Raw genomic sequence first — 16,724 nt, forward strand, 5'->3', positions numbered from 1 at the left:
TTCTCGGAGGGATAGAAGTGACGTTTCCAATTTCTTTACGTCTACAAGCGGCAAGCGTTACCTGTATCCTACCGTATCCTGTACCGATGTTACCGGCACGTTCCATTAATCGAATCTTGATGCAGCGACCTGATTGCCCAACATAAGATGCTCCGCAAGGAGAGGAATGTCTGCGCCATTGTCGCAGGTTGTGAATATGTCTTTGTGCTTCGTCTTGCAGCGGTTTGTTTTCGAGGTGCCTTGGTTAACCATTTCGCGCAGCCTGAATAATTTGTTGGGACGTGCACGATAAAGAACCCCAGGAGGTCGAAATTTCCGGAGTCCTTCACTACGGCGTCTCTCATAGCCTGAGTCGCTTTGGGACGTTAAACCCCACAAACCAAACCAAACCAAATTTGTTGGGCACATGTGCCAGCACGTCCGACCACTTTCTTAACCATATGCCTCATACCATGCACGCATTTACATGATAACCAACTTCTGTTCGTCTTCCTGGGTTATCTTAAAGCTCGATCGGTGAAATTCTTTCAATATTTTGAAGCCATGGCTGCAGATAAGGTCATCAGGAAAAACCAGCTTCACGCAAACGTGTTAGTTTGGCCTCAATGCTTTCTTACTGACGGTGAAAACGCGATCTAACCTGAACATTCTTCAATCTGCCTGTAGCCATAGCTGTCTTCAGCAGTTTCGTGTGCTCTGTAGAATATGGTAACATGCTTTTTTTTCGATCGTAGGGCATAACACCAGCACAGATGGGTCGCTTCGAAGAACAGCCGTAAATCAAGGAGCTGAAGCTGCTCGTCCGCTGGCATTTCTTTGGTCAAATCAGAATCCGCAGAAACTTAGGAGAAAATGCTAAATATACCGCTAAAAACGCTGTCACGCTGGCCTTGGTATAAGGAAGCTTGTGTACTATTAGAAAATGGTCAACAAACAGGAAGGTCGTCACTGTAAAGCAATGCGGATGCTGGTAAAGATTTGAAACCAGCGGAATGACGCAGAAATAGAGAGATACACAGGACAACGCTGGACGCAGAACAACGCTCTTTGTGTCTACGTCCTTCCGCTGGTTTCAATCTTTGACCAACATGTACAGGGGTAGTCAAAAGTTCCCAGGCCGCAGATGCTGCTTCTGGTCGGCATAGTATGGCACTTGAGATTCTATCAAAACAATAAATTATCTCGGAGGTTAGAATAATGCTTCTTGTACCCTGCACAGATACTTTGAGACTTGGAGCTGTCGTATGTGCCTAACCGTAGTTCTCAGAAGAAGACCGTGTGGCCTGGGAACTTTGGCCACCCCTGTACCAACTGGCCGAGCTCTCCACTCTACTGAAAGCGGATGCCCTGCCACAAATATAGCCTTACTAGGAATGCATAATAAATAAATTGTTTCTACAGAAGCAGCCCGACTTATGCTCGCTTGGATCAGTGGCACTGTCTCTTGCTACATTTAACCGTTGTGTTTTTATACTTTCTAATTTCTGCAATTGGTTATATTATGACGAAGAAGATCTGACGGATTGTGCTGAGTGATGACGACGCTGAGGTGTGCGCGATTAACTGGGCGGTACTATATTTCCCGTTGTGCTAGATAAGGCAGACTGGGTTAACTGGCCATATCAAGGCCTCCATAACAAAATCATGCTTGTTAGCCTTTAGGTTAGAATTGTTTCTGTTTGTATATTAATGATGTTGAAATTCGCGAGCATTATTGTATTGACTTGAATAGGTGATGATCTTCCTTTTTACAGTTGTGACATGAGAAATTGTCGCTTTCTTGAGTGGAAATATTTGAAATGTGTCTGCTGTTATGCGTTATAACTGCTGCCTGGGCCTTGTAAAGCTGTACGTTACCAGTTTTTATCCCATCAAGGCGACCAGAGCCTTATGGCTAATAAAACGTATTTGAATTGATTCGAATCTCACTGAGAAGTCAGTTTGAAAACGCACTTTCTACACGAAAATAGTGATTTGTTTGAAAATACCTCTAATCTTGATTATAGCTTTCTTGAATGTGGCTGGTTTGCTGTATTATAGTCATACATGTGCTAGCAGTGTGGCAGCCTGTGGTGTCGCTAGCATCCGAGGTAGCACCGTACATAAGAAAAAACTTTGTAAAATTATTCATAAGTTAATAATATTTCAGCAATGTCATATGTTCTGTCGGAACGACACTATAATGTTAAAGATTAACAAATCGTAATATCCCAATCGAAAAAAAAGGTATCAAAAATTTTCTCTGTCACAACAGAATTTCTGAGTGGTGTTTGAGAGTCAACCTACTGTGACAATAGAAATTTATTTAGTAACATTAAAATTTTATGTAGTTATAACAGAAACGTGTTACAGAATTACAGCCTACAGAAAACTTCACTACAGGAAAACAAAACAAAACTACAGAAGTGTAGAAAGATCTGACGCCACGGCTGAACAGCATAATATGTGATCATTTTTTTTTACAAGGTTCTGCATTTTTTTCTTTTATTTTTGATTCGGATGCCTTATATAATACATTAGTTATATATTCAAAGGAAGCACTTTCCAATACTGAACTTTAAATGTTATTAAGTGCTATTGTTGTTAAGAAGCTATCCATCACGGTCCATCCGTCCATGATTGTGCACGTAATTAGCAATTAACATCTGATTGCCATGGGCTCGGACACCAGCGATAAACGAAGAGCTACAAGAGCGCTAAGCTAGAGGTTTCTCAGCTGATATGGTCTGAGCGAACAGACTCGAAACTGTCGCTTCTTGCTCTTGCGCTGCGAGCATAGAGAAACATACTTACGTTTCTCTATGCTGCGAGTACGCGCATCACAGTCCGCCTTTCCCGCTAAACCATGATATTGTTTCCCTTGCTCAAGGCGGACAACGCGAAATGACGATCCCGACTAATCTCGCATTTCTTTTCATCTCGGCAAGCCAAGCGCAGTAGTCAGCGATACGAAAAACGCCGCCTTCATTCGGCGCGCAAGTATACGCGGAAAGGCAGCTCGCCGAGAAGGGCCCTGCAACGCAGCTCCAGGGAAGGCGCCCTTCAGATGCCCACAAATCAGGCGGAGAACACGCTCGCTGCAGCTCGACAGGCAGCGTGTTCTCTATTATGCAGCGCCGACAGCGAACGCGCATTTCAGTCGTTGTGCAATACCGCACCAAGAAGACATCGCCGAGCCATTCACGTCTCGCCCTCGTTGAAGCGAATTCCGCGACAGAGCGCACATCCTTTCCGAGGCAGCTGTAACGCTTGTTGCGCTTGTGTACGCCTCATTTAAAGAAACATTTAATTGGACATTTTATTAGACCAGCTTCTGGTCGAAACGTCGAGTCTAATATATATATATATATCTTCACTTCGCACTCCTGATGAAGACCAGCTTCTGGTCTTCATATATATATATATATATATATATATATATATATATATATATATATATATATATATATATGAAGACCAGAAGCTGGTCTTCATCAGGAGTGCGAAGTGAAGGCCAGCTTCTGGTCGAAACTTTGAGTCCAATAAAATGTTTCTTTAAATGAAGCGTACACTTCGGTCTATAATTTTTTAAGCGGCCAAGTACGTTAAATGTTCTCGCATCCTATATATATATATATATATATATATATATATATATACAACCCTATAGACAATGGTGGAAAAGAAAGTGGAACAAAGGACTGGAAATCTAAAGTTAATTAGCTTGATATATATATATATATATACGTAGATAATTGCACCACTGTCTAGCAGCATTCTATTGTAATGACCTAATAATGATAACATATTTCGTGTTTCAATATCTAACTGTGACACGGGGTGCGCTACAACCTGCACTTTGAACAAGAATAACCATATAAGGGAGTAAAAATGGAGTAACATATCCTTTAGTGCACTCCCTCTCAGAAACAGGGCATTCTGCCTTAAAATTCCGAATACCAATGATCGAAAGTGAAGTAAGTTATCACTTCGAACGGTGCGGAGCTCTGCAGCTCCCAGGATTTTACCCGAGGTTTCGGTTTTTCTCTAAATTGCTAACCCAAGACTTCTAATAACTATTCTGTGATTTCTACAAAATGAACGTTGCTTCAGGTAGACAATATGCTTCTGTTGAAATAGTATAGCATTGCGTTTTTTTTTGCGTGCGAAAATATGCCCAAGCGCTTTAAAAGAACACCCCGCTCCTATAGGGAGCGCGCCAGATGACATCTTACTCCACTTTTACTCCTTTTAGGATAATTCGATCGTGTTTAAAGGCCCGTTCACACTTGCGACTAGCAGCGGTCGCGCGACCGTTTTGGTCGAAAAGCGACTGCCGCGGGCCGATCGGGCACTGCTCGAATTTCTAGTCGCGCGACTACTAGTCGCATATCATTCCACCAATCAGCAAGGTCCCGGAGTACTCGATCGAGCACCTTCTCAATGCAATTAAAGAATATCCCTACCTTTTCAATAAACGGCATCCGGAATTCAAAGGCAGGGAGAAGGATATGGCCTGGGAGGAGATTGGAAAGATATTCGGACTATCCAGTAAGTACTATGAACTTTTGAGAAATGGGTTTTTCATGCAGGCGCAACATTTTATATTGACGCCGTCTATTCGTCGTCGGCGTTCTCGCCTGAAAAAGCTGAAGTGTCTGGCAAGCGGCTGCTACCGACGTTCGCTGTCATCGCCCTGCAGCTTTCCTATTCCCAACTCGTTTTTCGAGAAGGCGACAGTCGCAAGTGTGAACATGGCTCCTCTCCTCTGGTCGCAAGTGTGAATAGACCTTAAAATGTACGGTTATGGAATATCGGCACGGCCTGGCGCCTAACTTCGGTGACTTAGGGCCTCTTCAGCTTATGGTAATAAAACATGTTCATATGGAAAATCAAGAGACGAGAGGCACAAAATGGTGACTTACGCTACACCACGTGTTGCGGCTGCCGATACCACTTTCGCTGCTTACTGAGGCTGCAGCTCCAGGGTCGCTGGGCTCCACGCCACCCGGAGTCTTGGACTCGCCGAACGACGGCGGCAGCGACTGGACGCTGCGATCGCTGGAAGACTTGCTGGCGCTTCTCACCGGCAGCGGTGGCCTCGACGTCACCACCGCCGTGCCGCTGCTACCGTGGCCGGACCCCGCGGATGACCCTGGAAGCCCGGCCGCGTTGGAGTCCAGGCTGTCTTCGCGGTCGTGAAGCGACGGCGTTGCCGACGACGAGGAGCGGTTGCGCAGCGAGATCGTTTCCGAGGACAGGGACGGCAGAGGAGTGCTGTGGTTCGTCTGGTGGCCATCTTCGGCCGAGTCCAGGGCAGCCGCGGAGCGGAGCGTCGACAGACCGCTGTCTGCGTGCATATTTCGTGCATTTTATTAATATGGGGCTTGCAGTCGAGGTTTTCGCGACTCGGCTCTTGCGTACAAACTGCATGGTTCACGGCTGATGCAGGTAATTTAGGTGGGCAACAACAAAGAACACGTGGTTCTCGTTGGCGTACACTGCCCACACGGGCGAGCTCAGAAGGAGAGGTACATAAAATAAAATAAAGGGAGCTCAGAAAAGCACAATAATAAATAATTAAAACACATCAGTAGCCCCAAATATCCCTTAGGTGCATTTTCATATTTTTTTGTTAATGCAATAACCGTCTCTTGGGAGCGTCTATACAAGCTCCTCTCCGTAGAGTCTCAGCCGTGAATGCCGTGACGATGTCACGGACAGACGTTCTGACTGCCTTAGGTATCGCAAAAACAAAACAAAACAAAAGTTTCGCTTCTCACCTCTCTTTGGTAACGCCGGGAATCACCTTCCTGCTCATTTTCTTGTTTTTACTGAATCCCCCCCTATCCCCCCCCCCCCCCGAGGCGTCTTTATTTTTTTATTGAGCATATACCCAGTCGACGAACACAATAGGAAATTTTCTGTATTTTCAATAAATTTTTTGTACCATGCAGGCAGGTAATACAAGAACTTGTAGTAACCACAAACGTTCGTACATTAACGTCAGAATTTTTTTAAAGTATCGCGCTCTCTCTAGCCACAGCGACAGAAGTAAATGTTTGATTTGGTTTGTGGGGTTTAACGTCCCAAAGTGACTCAGGCTGTGACGGACGCCGTAGGGAGGGCTCAGGAAATTTCGATCACCTTGGGAGCTTTAACGTGCACTGACAATGCACGTAGTACAGGGGTGCCCCGCTTTTCGCCTCCATCGAAAAGCCGCCACGATCGAACCCACGACCTTGGGATCAGCAGTCATGCATCCTAACCACTGACCTACCGTGGCGGGACTGAGCATCTTGTTTATGTCGACAGCAAAGAAAAGTTCACCTTCTGGCGATTGTTCAGCTAGGCGGATATTTGGAATCCTCACCCCCTTCCTCAAGAGCCATACCCATCACTCTCACCTCTTGTTAAAGTTTTCCACAAATCTAAGCTTTAATCTATTTTTCTCCTTGAGCACATCCTTTGAAAGCAGATGCGAGTAAAGAAGGTGGCGTTCTGACCTACAGCGTTTTGACCTCTTGCACCTGGCTCACGACCAACAGTGAGAAGCCTTACGCGCGGTGATGGGCAGCACGGACATTTTTCGGCTGCACTCCTCCTCTTAATTTTTTTGCTCTCAAAAAGCAGGACGACGTACGCGGACCACTCATACTACTATATTATCCTACAGGGGGGCATGCAGGCAGGCAAGCACGAGCAGACACGACCGCCAGCTGGAAAAATCTGGGGGCAGACAGGGCTGCGCGAGGACCTCGGCAATGCAGCCGCGGCCTGCAGCGTCGTGACCGCAGCGGCGATCATTTTTTCATGCGAGCACGCACTCACTGCGGACGATGACGCATCCTCGGAAATGAGGACGGCCCAAGGCAATCTAGAAGGCCTGCCACTGTAGGGGGACTGCGGTGTGTCCCATTATAGGAAGAAATTGCAGCGCTGAGAAAGCTACGAGACACGGATGTGCCATCGTCACACCGTCACCATAAAATCTCTCCTTATCGATAATCTCTCCCTATAGAATAGCCCCGCCGGGGTGGCGCAGTGGTTACGGCGCTCGACTACTGTTCCGAAGGATGCGGGATCGAATCCCGGCCTCGGCGGCCGCTTTTCGATGGAGGCGAAAAGCAAAGGTGCCCATGTGCTGTGCGATGTCAGTGCACGTTAAACAACCTCAGGTGGTCGAAATTTCCGGAGTCCTCCACTACGGCGTCTCTCATAGCCTGAGTTGCTTTGGGACGTTAAACCCAACAAACCAAACCAAACCAAACCTTATCGAATACTCTGTGATGTATATGCCGCTGCGTTTACCTTCCCTGTGGTATATCTACTGCATTGTCCAGGCAACCACTATTTGTCAGTGGGCGCAGATTATCATCAAATTAAGAAACAATAACAGTGAGAAGGATCTTAGTCTGGGTAGCACCCGTCCAGTTTTGTGTGTGTCTTCTTGTGTCCGGTTTCTTCTCGCTGTGTTGATTTTTTGGAACAGTGAGAAACTACAGAGTGAAGCTCAAGACCATAAAAACACAAAAAGTCATTCTCAGATCTTCCAAATTCGCTAAAAATATTTCCTGTTCGAGGCTCGACCTTGAAACCATGCACTTGACGCCGACGCAGTGCTATGTCAGCTAAGCTAATCAGCACAGGTGGCAAGCGCCAGGTCAGCCAGGCCGAACTCATTAACAACTATAGATGCTAGAACGGAGTCAGTGCTGCAGAGTGCAAAGCGCAATAAATCTGCGACCGAAATTATACTGCTTCTATGAAATATCCTCCAGTCCATTGCAAACTTGGCACCGAATTGTTTCGGCGGTCCGCCATTGTCGAACTTAAAGTTAGCCTCGTTCGATGCATGAATTATGGGAACGCTTGCTGCGTCGCACGAGGCGTGGCGTTGCGTTCAGATGGCATTTCCCGTTGGTATGGGCCTTGCCTTAGCTTAGCTGAAAACGGGAGGAGGCGTTCCCAGGGCGTGCCGTGTATTTAGCCCATAAAGACGACCTTAGTTCCAAGCACTATATCGACTAGCTGTGTCACCCCGCCGGGGTGGCGCAGTTAATTGTTATGGCGCTCGACTACTACGTCCAAGGACGCGGGATCGAATCCCTGCCACGGCGGCCGCTTTTCGGTGGAGGCGAAAAGCAAGGCGCCCGTATGCTGTGTGATGTCAGTGCACGTTAAAGAATCCCAGGTGGTCGAAATTTCCGGAGTCCTCCACTGCGGCGTCTCGTAGCCTGAGTCGCTTTGGGACGTTAAACACCACAAACCAAACCAAACTGACTATAGCTGTGTCCTCGTCTTCTCACAAGGATGAAGGGACGGCGGCCGCATCTAGCGTTAGGTCTGAAAGAGGCACTGTTTCGTTTCCCGGAGAACGCCGCCGAGCTACTGGCTATGGCTTTGTGATGCGCGAATGCCTCTAAGTTCTCTTTTCTTGTTGAGATTTATAGCCCTTTTACACCTTTCTCCCAAGCACGTTAATAAACGAGTATCTCCTTCAATGTTAACATCCTCGCCTTTCCTTGTCCTCTCTGTCACACCAGCGCGGTGGACGCTGGTGCCAGCGACAAATAATGGGGGCACTTGCACTGAAACAAATCCAAGAGGTGCTATTCTATTAGGTTGTTTCAGGTATGAAGATCATCAGCAGTGCACACAAAAGGAAGTGAAACGCATTTATAAAGCGCGTTCCTTAATTACCACAACTGGAAAGACAGTGTCTATATCCTGGAAATCTGCAGAGCAGACAGGGGCGTTGAAGGTACTGCTGCCTATCGCAAAAGGAGTAATGACAGGGGGCCAGTTCGCAGTGTAGCTTCTTTAAAGTCGGCTCCTGTCGAAAAGAATGCTGGCAAGGCCTCGACCTCTGAAACTATGCATTCTCAAAAAACAATCAAATTAATTTCCAAATATGACTGACACGATCCAAGTGCTTGTACGTGTGCTATTCGCACAGTTCGGTTCGTCGCGAATATAACGAATGAATTCAGTGAACCTGGTGCGTCATACGAACACATTCGCCCACACCTTGCTGAAAGTCTACTGACGCATCTTCGGCGGTGACAGGTAATATAAACAAAACATGGGGAAAATGTAAGGAGACGTCTTGTAAGGAAACGAATGCTGAGGAAGCCAACTGTCTTTACAGCAATGAAAGCACGCGTAAATGCCCTCTTTTTAAAAACTGTGTCATTTGAGAGAAGCAGAGTAGTTGCTCTTCGATTACGGTAGGAAACTTCCTGCTCTAATGAACAGAACGTTAAAAAGAAGGTTCTTATGCATTGCATGGTTTCAAAGACTGTTGTCTTCCATGTTAGCTCATTCTTTCCTGCCCCGCCATTGGTCTTCAGTCCCGCCAAGCTTTTTCTTTCACGCATACGCTGCGACGAAGCGCATTCGGCTCCCGATAAGCCCGACGCCTGCAGCCCAATGCGGCGCTTGCTTTTTCACATCGGGGCAGAGCGCTCATACTCGAACAGAAGGGCGCCGCCGCGGAATCACGCGCTCGAAGCGAGACACATTGAGAGAGAGAGACCGTCAAGAGAGAACCGGAGGTGTGGGCGGACAGGTGTGTGCGCGCGGCCTTACCGGCTTCCTCATTGAGCGCGGCGGTGGCAGGTGCGGGCTCCAAGTGGTTTCCCGATATGATGGCCGACTCCTCCTCCTGCTCGGCCAGGCTGTTTCTCTGCTGCTGCTCCTTTTGCTGCTGCAGCTGCAGTTCGCGTTCCAAGGAGTGGGGCTCGTCCTCCAGGAGGCTGTGGTTGTGGTGGTTGTGGTGCAGATTTTCAAAGTGTCCGTCGTCCTGGCTTTCTATCCGGTCCAGGACAGGGTGGTGGTCCATGGAGGGCGCCCTGGTCGACCAGATGGCCGAAGCACGCTCCTCTTCTTCGGGATCGAACAGGGGCCGCCGTTCGGCCAGGGACCTGCGCGCATATGCCGGAGAGGGGATGTTACCTTTGTGGTCACGTTACAGGTCATGAAAGAAAGACATGCGCGGCGGCGAAAACTGTCCTTCTCTATATGGACGCTTGAACCACAGAGAGGAGGTTGTTAGGGAAGGGGTGATGAAGAAGTGCACGCATATAGTCTGTATCAAAAGTGTGTGGAAATCGCAGCGACAGGTTGCGATAAAGAAAGGGGAGGTGCGAAAACACTCACATTCTGGATGGACACCTGGACCGGGTTGTGAGCAGAGGGTCATCATCATCATCATCATTATCGTCGTCGTCATCATCATCATCCGGATTATAGCCATTGCAGGGCGAAGGCCCCTCCCACGCTCGTGCGATTAACCCGGTCTTGTGCTAGCTGCATCCACTTGACGTCTGCGAACCTCTAAACCTCATCCGCCCAACCAGCTATCTGCAGCTTCCTGTTACAGTTTCCTTCCCTTGGAATCCAATTTGTTACCCTTAGCAACCATCGTTTATTCTCTTTTCGCACTACATGCCGAGCCCATGCCCATTTCTTCGTCTTGGTTTCCACTAGAATGTCATTAATTTGAGGTATTTCTTTGACCTACTCTGCAAGCGTCCTATCTCTTAACGTTACACCCGCCATTTCCCTTTCCATAGCTCTCTGCGTTGTCCTCAAGTAGAACCCTCTATGTTAGCCTTCACGTTTCAGCCCCACAGGTGAGTACAGGTAAAATGGAACGTATATTTTCCTCTTGAGTGATACCGGTAAGCTGCTATGTCATAACCTGTGAGCACTTTCAAATGCTCTCCATCCCAATCTTATTAGTTATTTCCCTTTCATGGTCCGGATCTGCGGTTACTACCTGTTCTATGTATACATATTCGCCTACCACTTCCAGTGCTTCGCTACCTATTGTAAACTGTACCGCGTAGCTTATAATGCCTCCTCAGTGCTTCCAATTTGCCGAAGGTAAGAAGTCCTGCCTCCTCCGACGGGAGGACGTCCACGAAAGTTGCAAGCCATACCACATGGCTTGGAAGCAACGTATACCCTGGACTTTAAACTTTTGGCAGAGGTTGTACGCATGCCCCTCACTCTGTTCGTCTGTTCTAGATGGGCACATACACCCCGCCGGGGTGGCGCAGTGGTTACGGCGCTCGACTACTCTTCCCAAGGATGCGGAATCGAATCCCGACCTCGGCGGCCGCTTTTCGATGGAGGCGAAAAGCAAGGCGCCCGTGTGCTGTGCGATGTCAATGCACGTTAAAAAACCCCAGGTGGTCGAAATTTACGGAGCCCTCCACCGTGGTGTCTCTCATAGCCTGAGTCGCTTTGGGACGTTAAACCCCACAAACCAACCTAAATGGGCACATACTTTCTTAGTGAACACAGCACGCACTGAAGACAACGACGAGAAGAATACCAACGAATAAATTGTCTTAACAGGCGAATAAATTTCCTATCTCTCCGCGTTTTAGGTACCACTCCGTACGTTCATCAGGACGGTGAACTTACAGGTTACGATATTAGATTCCGGAGAAGTTGTCCCGGAGAAAAAAGAAAAATATCATAAAGGTGCCGCGTCTGAGCAGACGTAAAGGTATTCACAGCTATCATAAAAAGCCTATAGTGGTGATCACATGTTTTTCCGCACACCGGATATCGTTCTACAATGCTCTGCACACCACGCATGCGACGCAGTCCACAAAACCAACAACAGTTAATGCCGACAGTCGTTAATAATTGGAGTATTCAACCCTAAAGAACCAAAGGCACATGGGAATACCCAGCATTGTGAGATCACATGCTAAAAAGGCCGAGCTTAAAATTGTAAAAACAACTGAAAATTTCTTTAGTCATACAGATAACTACTTAAGAATGGTGCATAAATAGTTCTGAATGTTTCTTACGATTTATTACACGTGCATGATACGTACGCAGGTTTTTGTTTTGTTTTTATAGCTTGGGCAATTCCGATTACGTGACAACTCGGCTCATGCAGCGTAATACGTTTCTCAATACATACGCCGAATACGTTTTTTTATATGTGCCAGTGAACAGTAACGAAATGCTAGGAGCTGAAACCTTTATCGCACATTTTCAGTGTCTGGGCGTTACACGGTTAAGTATCTATATTAAGCACCGCGTCAGAAGCTCTCTACCGTCACTTCATTTCTCGCTTGCCTCATCCCAGCGGTCGTAAAATTTGGCGCGGCGCAAAGAGAAGCAGGCGCGCCTTTGAGCAGCTCGCCTTCAGGCCCCAATCAAGACTGGGTGTGCGCCCCATAAAGAGAACAAAGGAAAGCTGAGCCACGGCGCGGAAGCCATTAAGGGGTCGCTGATTGATTGTTCCTGAATGTCGTTATATCCGTTGCTTTGGAAGGAGCAGTACAGCAACGGTCGCCCACGTACGTCCAATATGCGAGATAAGAGGCCTGTAGTATGCGCTCAGTGTATGCCCTCTTCATGTGATTGTGACGCAAATAGCAGGGCGTCCTTTCCGAAAATAGGCTCCCGTTTTTTTCGCGATGCTGCATTTGTTGCAATCATTAAACGGGATGTTCTGCTAGGCGGGCCACGTTAAAGCTCGACCTTGTGCAATAAAGAATTGGCGTTCATGGCCTCGGATCAAACGTTTACAGTAACGAACATTCGTTCGTTGCGAAAGAGTATCTTGGATCGGTTACGCGTAACAGACAGTTCCTATAGCTGAGCAAATATTCAAGCAAGGCGGGACGCTTTGATATTTCCAACGTTTCAAGAAGACAGCGACACTCCCTCTGCCGATGTATGTTAACGCAACATTACCTGCTATTGCAAGACCCCACATAATGAGTCTATTGGCACGCCCCCACAAGATTTTAAGCCTCAAGACTCACTAGAAGTCCCAAGGCGTTAGGGCTGGAGAAGCGAGGGCTGAAGAAGCGAGGGCTGAAGAAGCGAGGGCTGAAGAAGCGAGGGCTGGAGAAGCGAGGGCTGAAGAAGCGAGGGCGGAAGAAGCGAGGGCTGGAGAAGCGAGGGCTGGAGAAACGAGGGCTGGAGAAGCGAGGGCTGGAGAATGGTTCAGTATTTATTAGGCCGCTTCAGTCATTTTATGTACACAGTCTCGATTTAGAGCACCTGTTTCATGCATTCAATGCACGTACCACAGATCTGCTGAGGGCAGCAGCTGCGTCACCATCTGCACGCATACATACACCCATCCGCATTCTCGCTAACTGCGACGAAAGCGTGGCATAACGAACCTGGCAACATTGCGTGCTTTTTTTTTTTTTATTATCATTTCATTTTGGGAGCTACAACGATGACCGCACTTTGCGACAAAACAGAAGCCTAAAAACGGCATTCCTGCAGCGTTTTTAAAAACACTGCAGCGCTTGTTGACAGTGTCGGGCGATAGTCTTGCGTCTCTTTTTGTTCGACTTGTTGGCGGCACCATAAGCCCCCTCTCCACCATTTCCCTGTTGTTTTGCAGCTGCAGTTGCGAGGTCTTTGCAGAGTCAAGCAAAACTGACCGAGTTTCGACTTTGAAGCTCATATCCCCCGATGAAAAGCTGATGCATGGAGAGGTGTTGTTCACGGTTCCAATCCCACAAAAACCGTGGAACATGCTGCTCGGGCAAACTGGAGAGCCTACGATAAGGTTTGGTCTGTGGGGTTTAACGTCCCAAGGCGACTCAGGCTATGAATTCAGGAGGATAAAAACTTGGGTTAGTCGGTAACGGTGATCCACGACATGAGAGACGCTGTAGTGGAGGGCTTCGGAAATTCGACCACCTGGGGTTCTTTAACGTGCACTGACATCGCACCTACAATGAAGGGGGGGGGGGGCGCACTGACTTGCACCTATTTCATTTGTTGGTTGATATGGTTGGTTGGTGGGGTTTAACGTCCCAAAGCCTACTAGGGCTATGAGAGACGCCGTAGTGGGGGACTCCGGAAATTTCGACCACCTGAGGTTCTTTAACGTGCACAGACATCGCACAGCACACGGGCGCCTTGCTTTTCGCCTCCATCGAGAAGCTGCCGCCGAGGCCGGGATTCGATCCCGCGTCCTTGGGAACAGTAGGCGAGCGCCGTAACCACTACGCCACCCCGCCGGGGTTTACCGGTTGATATAAGGAAAATCATAAATGCTTTCGACGTGAATCTCAGGGCGGGAGGTTTCTGGCCATAAAATCTTGCCTTTAATCGCAGAATAAAAAAGAGGGCACGCAGTACAGAACCACCACAACAATGGAGATCCTGACCCCATTTACACGCCACGTTCGTTTGCCTGAAGTACGCTGAAGAAGGCAAGCTATAGATTTGCGCAATATGAAACCAGAGTTCATGTTTTTTTTTCACGCAACAAGACCGTGCAATGAGACATCCATGGGCGACAGATTCACTGATAATAAAAGCAGCGCGAACAGGAAGACACAAGACAAGATAAAAGGAAGCTACAGGACAAGCGCGGACTCACAACTCAGCCTCAGTTTTTACTCCAAGGCCCAGACAAAGACAAATGTGACGAAAACGAACCTTTCGCGTGAAACACCCCTGAGTTCATCTGCTAAAAAAAAAAAAAACATCACTTGCTTGAAACAGCAAGAGAAGCCTTGCTGACGCACTTTATGTCCCTTGAAATAAAGTATGCTTCAACCAGTTCTCTCTCCAGCTTTTATTTGTGCCGATACAAAATTCTAACCTGGTCAAATATGGGAATACACTTCCCAGCTCTCCCAACAAAGTATCTTGGTAAGATTCACTGATATTCTCTCAAGGATTTTCGCATAGCGTACACGAACCACGAAGAGCCAACGCTTAAAACGTTAAAGAGCCCCAGGTGGTCGAAATTTCCGGAGTCCTCCACTACGGCGTCTCTCATAGCCTCAGTCGCTTTGGGACGTTAAACCCCGGAAACCAAACCAAAACGTTACCGACATCGTGCTTATTCATTCACTATCAATTATGGTTACTAGAAAGCGCACCGAAGGTCAACACGCCGTCTGCAGAGCGAATTGAAGTCAATCTGCACTGACAAACCACTACTTACTGATGACCAAGATATTAAAAACTAAATTTTTTCGCAGGCTAGAAAAGAGCATAAAATATTCTGTTTCTGCAATATTTATAAAACAGTGATGAAAAGTGATATATTTCATTAAGTGGAAGAGAAAAAGAACGGTTACGTGCGCGAATCATTTTGGCAACACTGCCGCTGATGCGCTTTTATTGCACAAGGCAGATAAAAACTAAATACGAGTGGAAGATTAACGTTAATCTACTAAACTCGGCGTCCATCTTTGCATCATGAGTGTGAATCTGAGTGGACGAGAAATAAATAAAATTGAACTTTTTAAACGTCAAAATTCTAGCGATAACACTGTCTTTTTGTAGCTGGACAAATGTGGGCAAACAACAAAGAAGGAGAGAGGAATTACTTATCAATACTAGAATCATTGCATTTTTCCAGCACATACACTAAAAATAACACACTCTTGAAGCTCCGTATAACTATTCTGGCCGTTATAGGCTGAAATAATCTAGTAAGAGCAGTAAACTAAAGATAATTTAGAAAAATAAAGTAACTTAAATAAGCCCCGGCAAGTGACTAAAAATGTTATGAACTTGAAACTATAGCATGTGCACATTAAATTTTATAATCAGCATACGGAAGATGAAACACTAGTGGCGCCTCGTAGTACGCCCGATATAACTCAATAGTACGAAGTTTGTAAATAAAAAAATAACCATGCAGGATATCTCTTTTACAGCACTGCTGAGATTTTCAAAATCCCTGCTGGTCTGATTACGTGTGATATGAGTACCAGAATACTAGTTACTTCCCAGAACAATTATTGATCGATTACTGCTAACTACGTCATTGAAAGAACGAGGTCCTTAATTCATTTGCATTTGAGCCCCTGAGAAATGAAAAAATAGAAGGCTCCAAAAATGCCACTCCAATTCCGCACCTGAACAAAATGGCATGGATCATGATTTTCTGAGTCAAAGTCTAAACTCCGCATCTGCTCCAGTGAAATCACAGCATGCGACCCTCATGCTGCATTCACCGCTTTCAGCCTGAAAAATATTTCATTTCACTCTTCTTGCTTTCATAACAGGACAGCCAGATTTCTGCAGAACACCTTTCTACAAAATCATTCCCGCTTACTCTTTCAGCTGTACGGAGCTGTTCCCTTGCCCTTTTATCCTGCCTCCCCATTCCTTATAATGGCGAATTTCAAATGCCTCCTACATGATACACGGTTACAGCATCTCTTTCTGTGTCCACCTTCAAGAAACATTGGCTGCTACGACACTGCTAACAGCATCAACAGCAGTATTGGCAACCCACAGAAAAATTGGTTGTAGACTGTACCCATTTACTGGGTTTTGGTGCGACGTTGGTGTTTCGGTAAAACATATATAGATTCCTCTCCTTGTTGACGCACGCAAGAAACCCGTGAGCGGTAATAAAACATCAACCATTTCATCAGAAGCTCCAGAGTCAGTGACTGTAAGTGCCAAAAACTTGTCCTCCATGCATACGCGCGCGAACCTTTTGGAACTCCCTGCACAGGATTATGAGGGAGCGGATGACCCAATCGGGAGTGCGACGCAATTGAGCTGTCGAGTAATAAAATGCCAAAGATCTAAGCGGGAGTAGGTTGGTCAGGTTTCGTATCCGTCTACGGCATCCTCGTCAAACCACTTAACCAGAAAAGAGGACTTCCCTCCAGCAGCTGCTGCAAGCAAAACCGAGGGTGTAAAGCTTATTTTGATGTTATATTAACGTTTTAGACTGTAGTTCCTCCTTTATCTCGATCTACCGTTTG

General features: G+C 46.8%; 1 protein-coding gene across 1 annotated transcript in view; it reads right to left on the bottom strand.

Annotated features, from left to right (window-relative positions):
• LOC146182001 (uncharacterized) overlaps nucleotides 1-16,724 on the bottom strand; it is a 102,098-nt gene that overhangs the window by 13,082 nt on the left and 72,292 nt on the right. The window contains exons 9-10 of the mRNA XM_084575879.1: nucleotides 9,571-9,905; nucleotides 4,905-5,329 (exon numbers count right to left, since the gene is read on the bottom strand). Coding sequence (XP_084432005.1) covers nucleotides 4,905-5,329; nucleotides 9,571-9,905 — 760 coding nt within the window. The remainder of the gene's footprint in view (nucleotides 1-4,904; nucleotides 5,330-9,570; nucleotides 9,906-16,724) is intronic.

This window comes from Amblyomma maculatum, chromosome 8 (genome assembly GCF_055883805.1).
Source record: "Amblyomma maculatum isolate TAMU_Amacu chromosome 8, ASM5588380v1, whole genome shotgun sequence".
In the NCBI taxonomy this organism is placed as follows: domain Eukaryota; kingdom Metazoa; phylum Arthropoda; class Arachnida; order Ixodida; family Ixodidae; genus Amblyomma; species Amblyomma maculatum.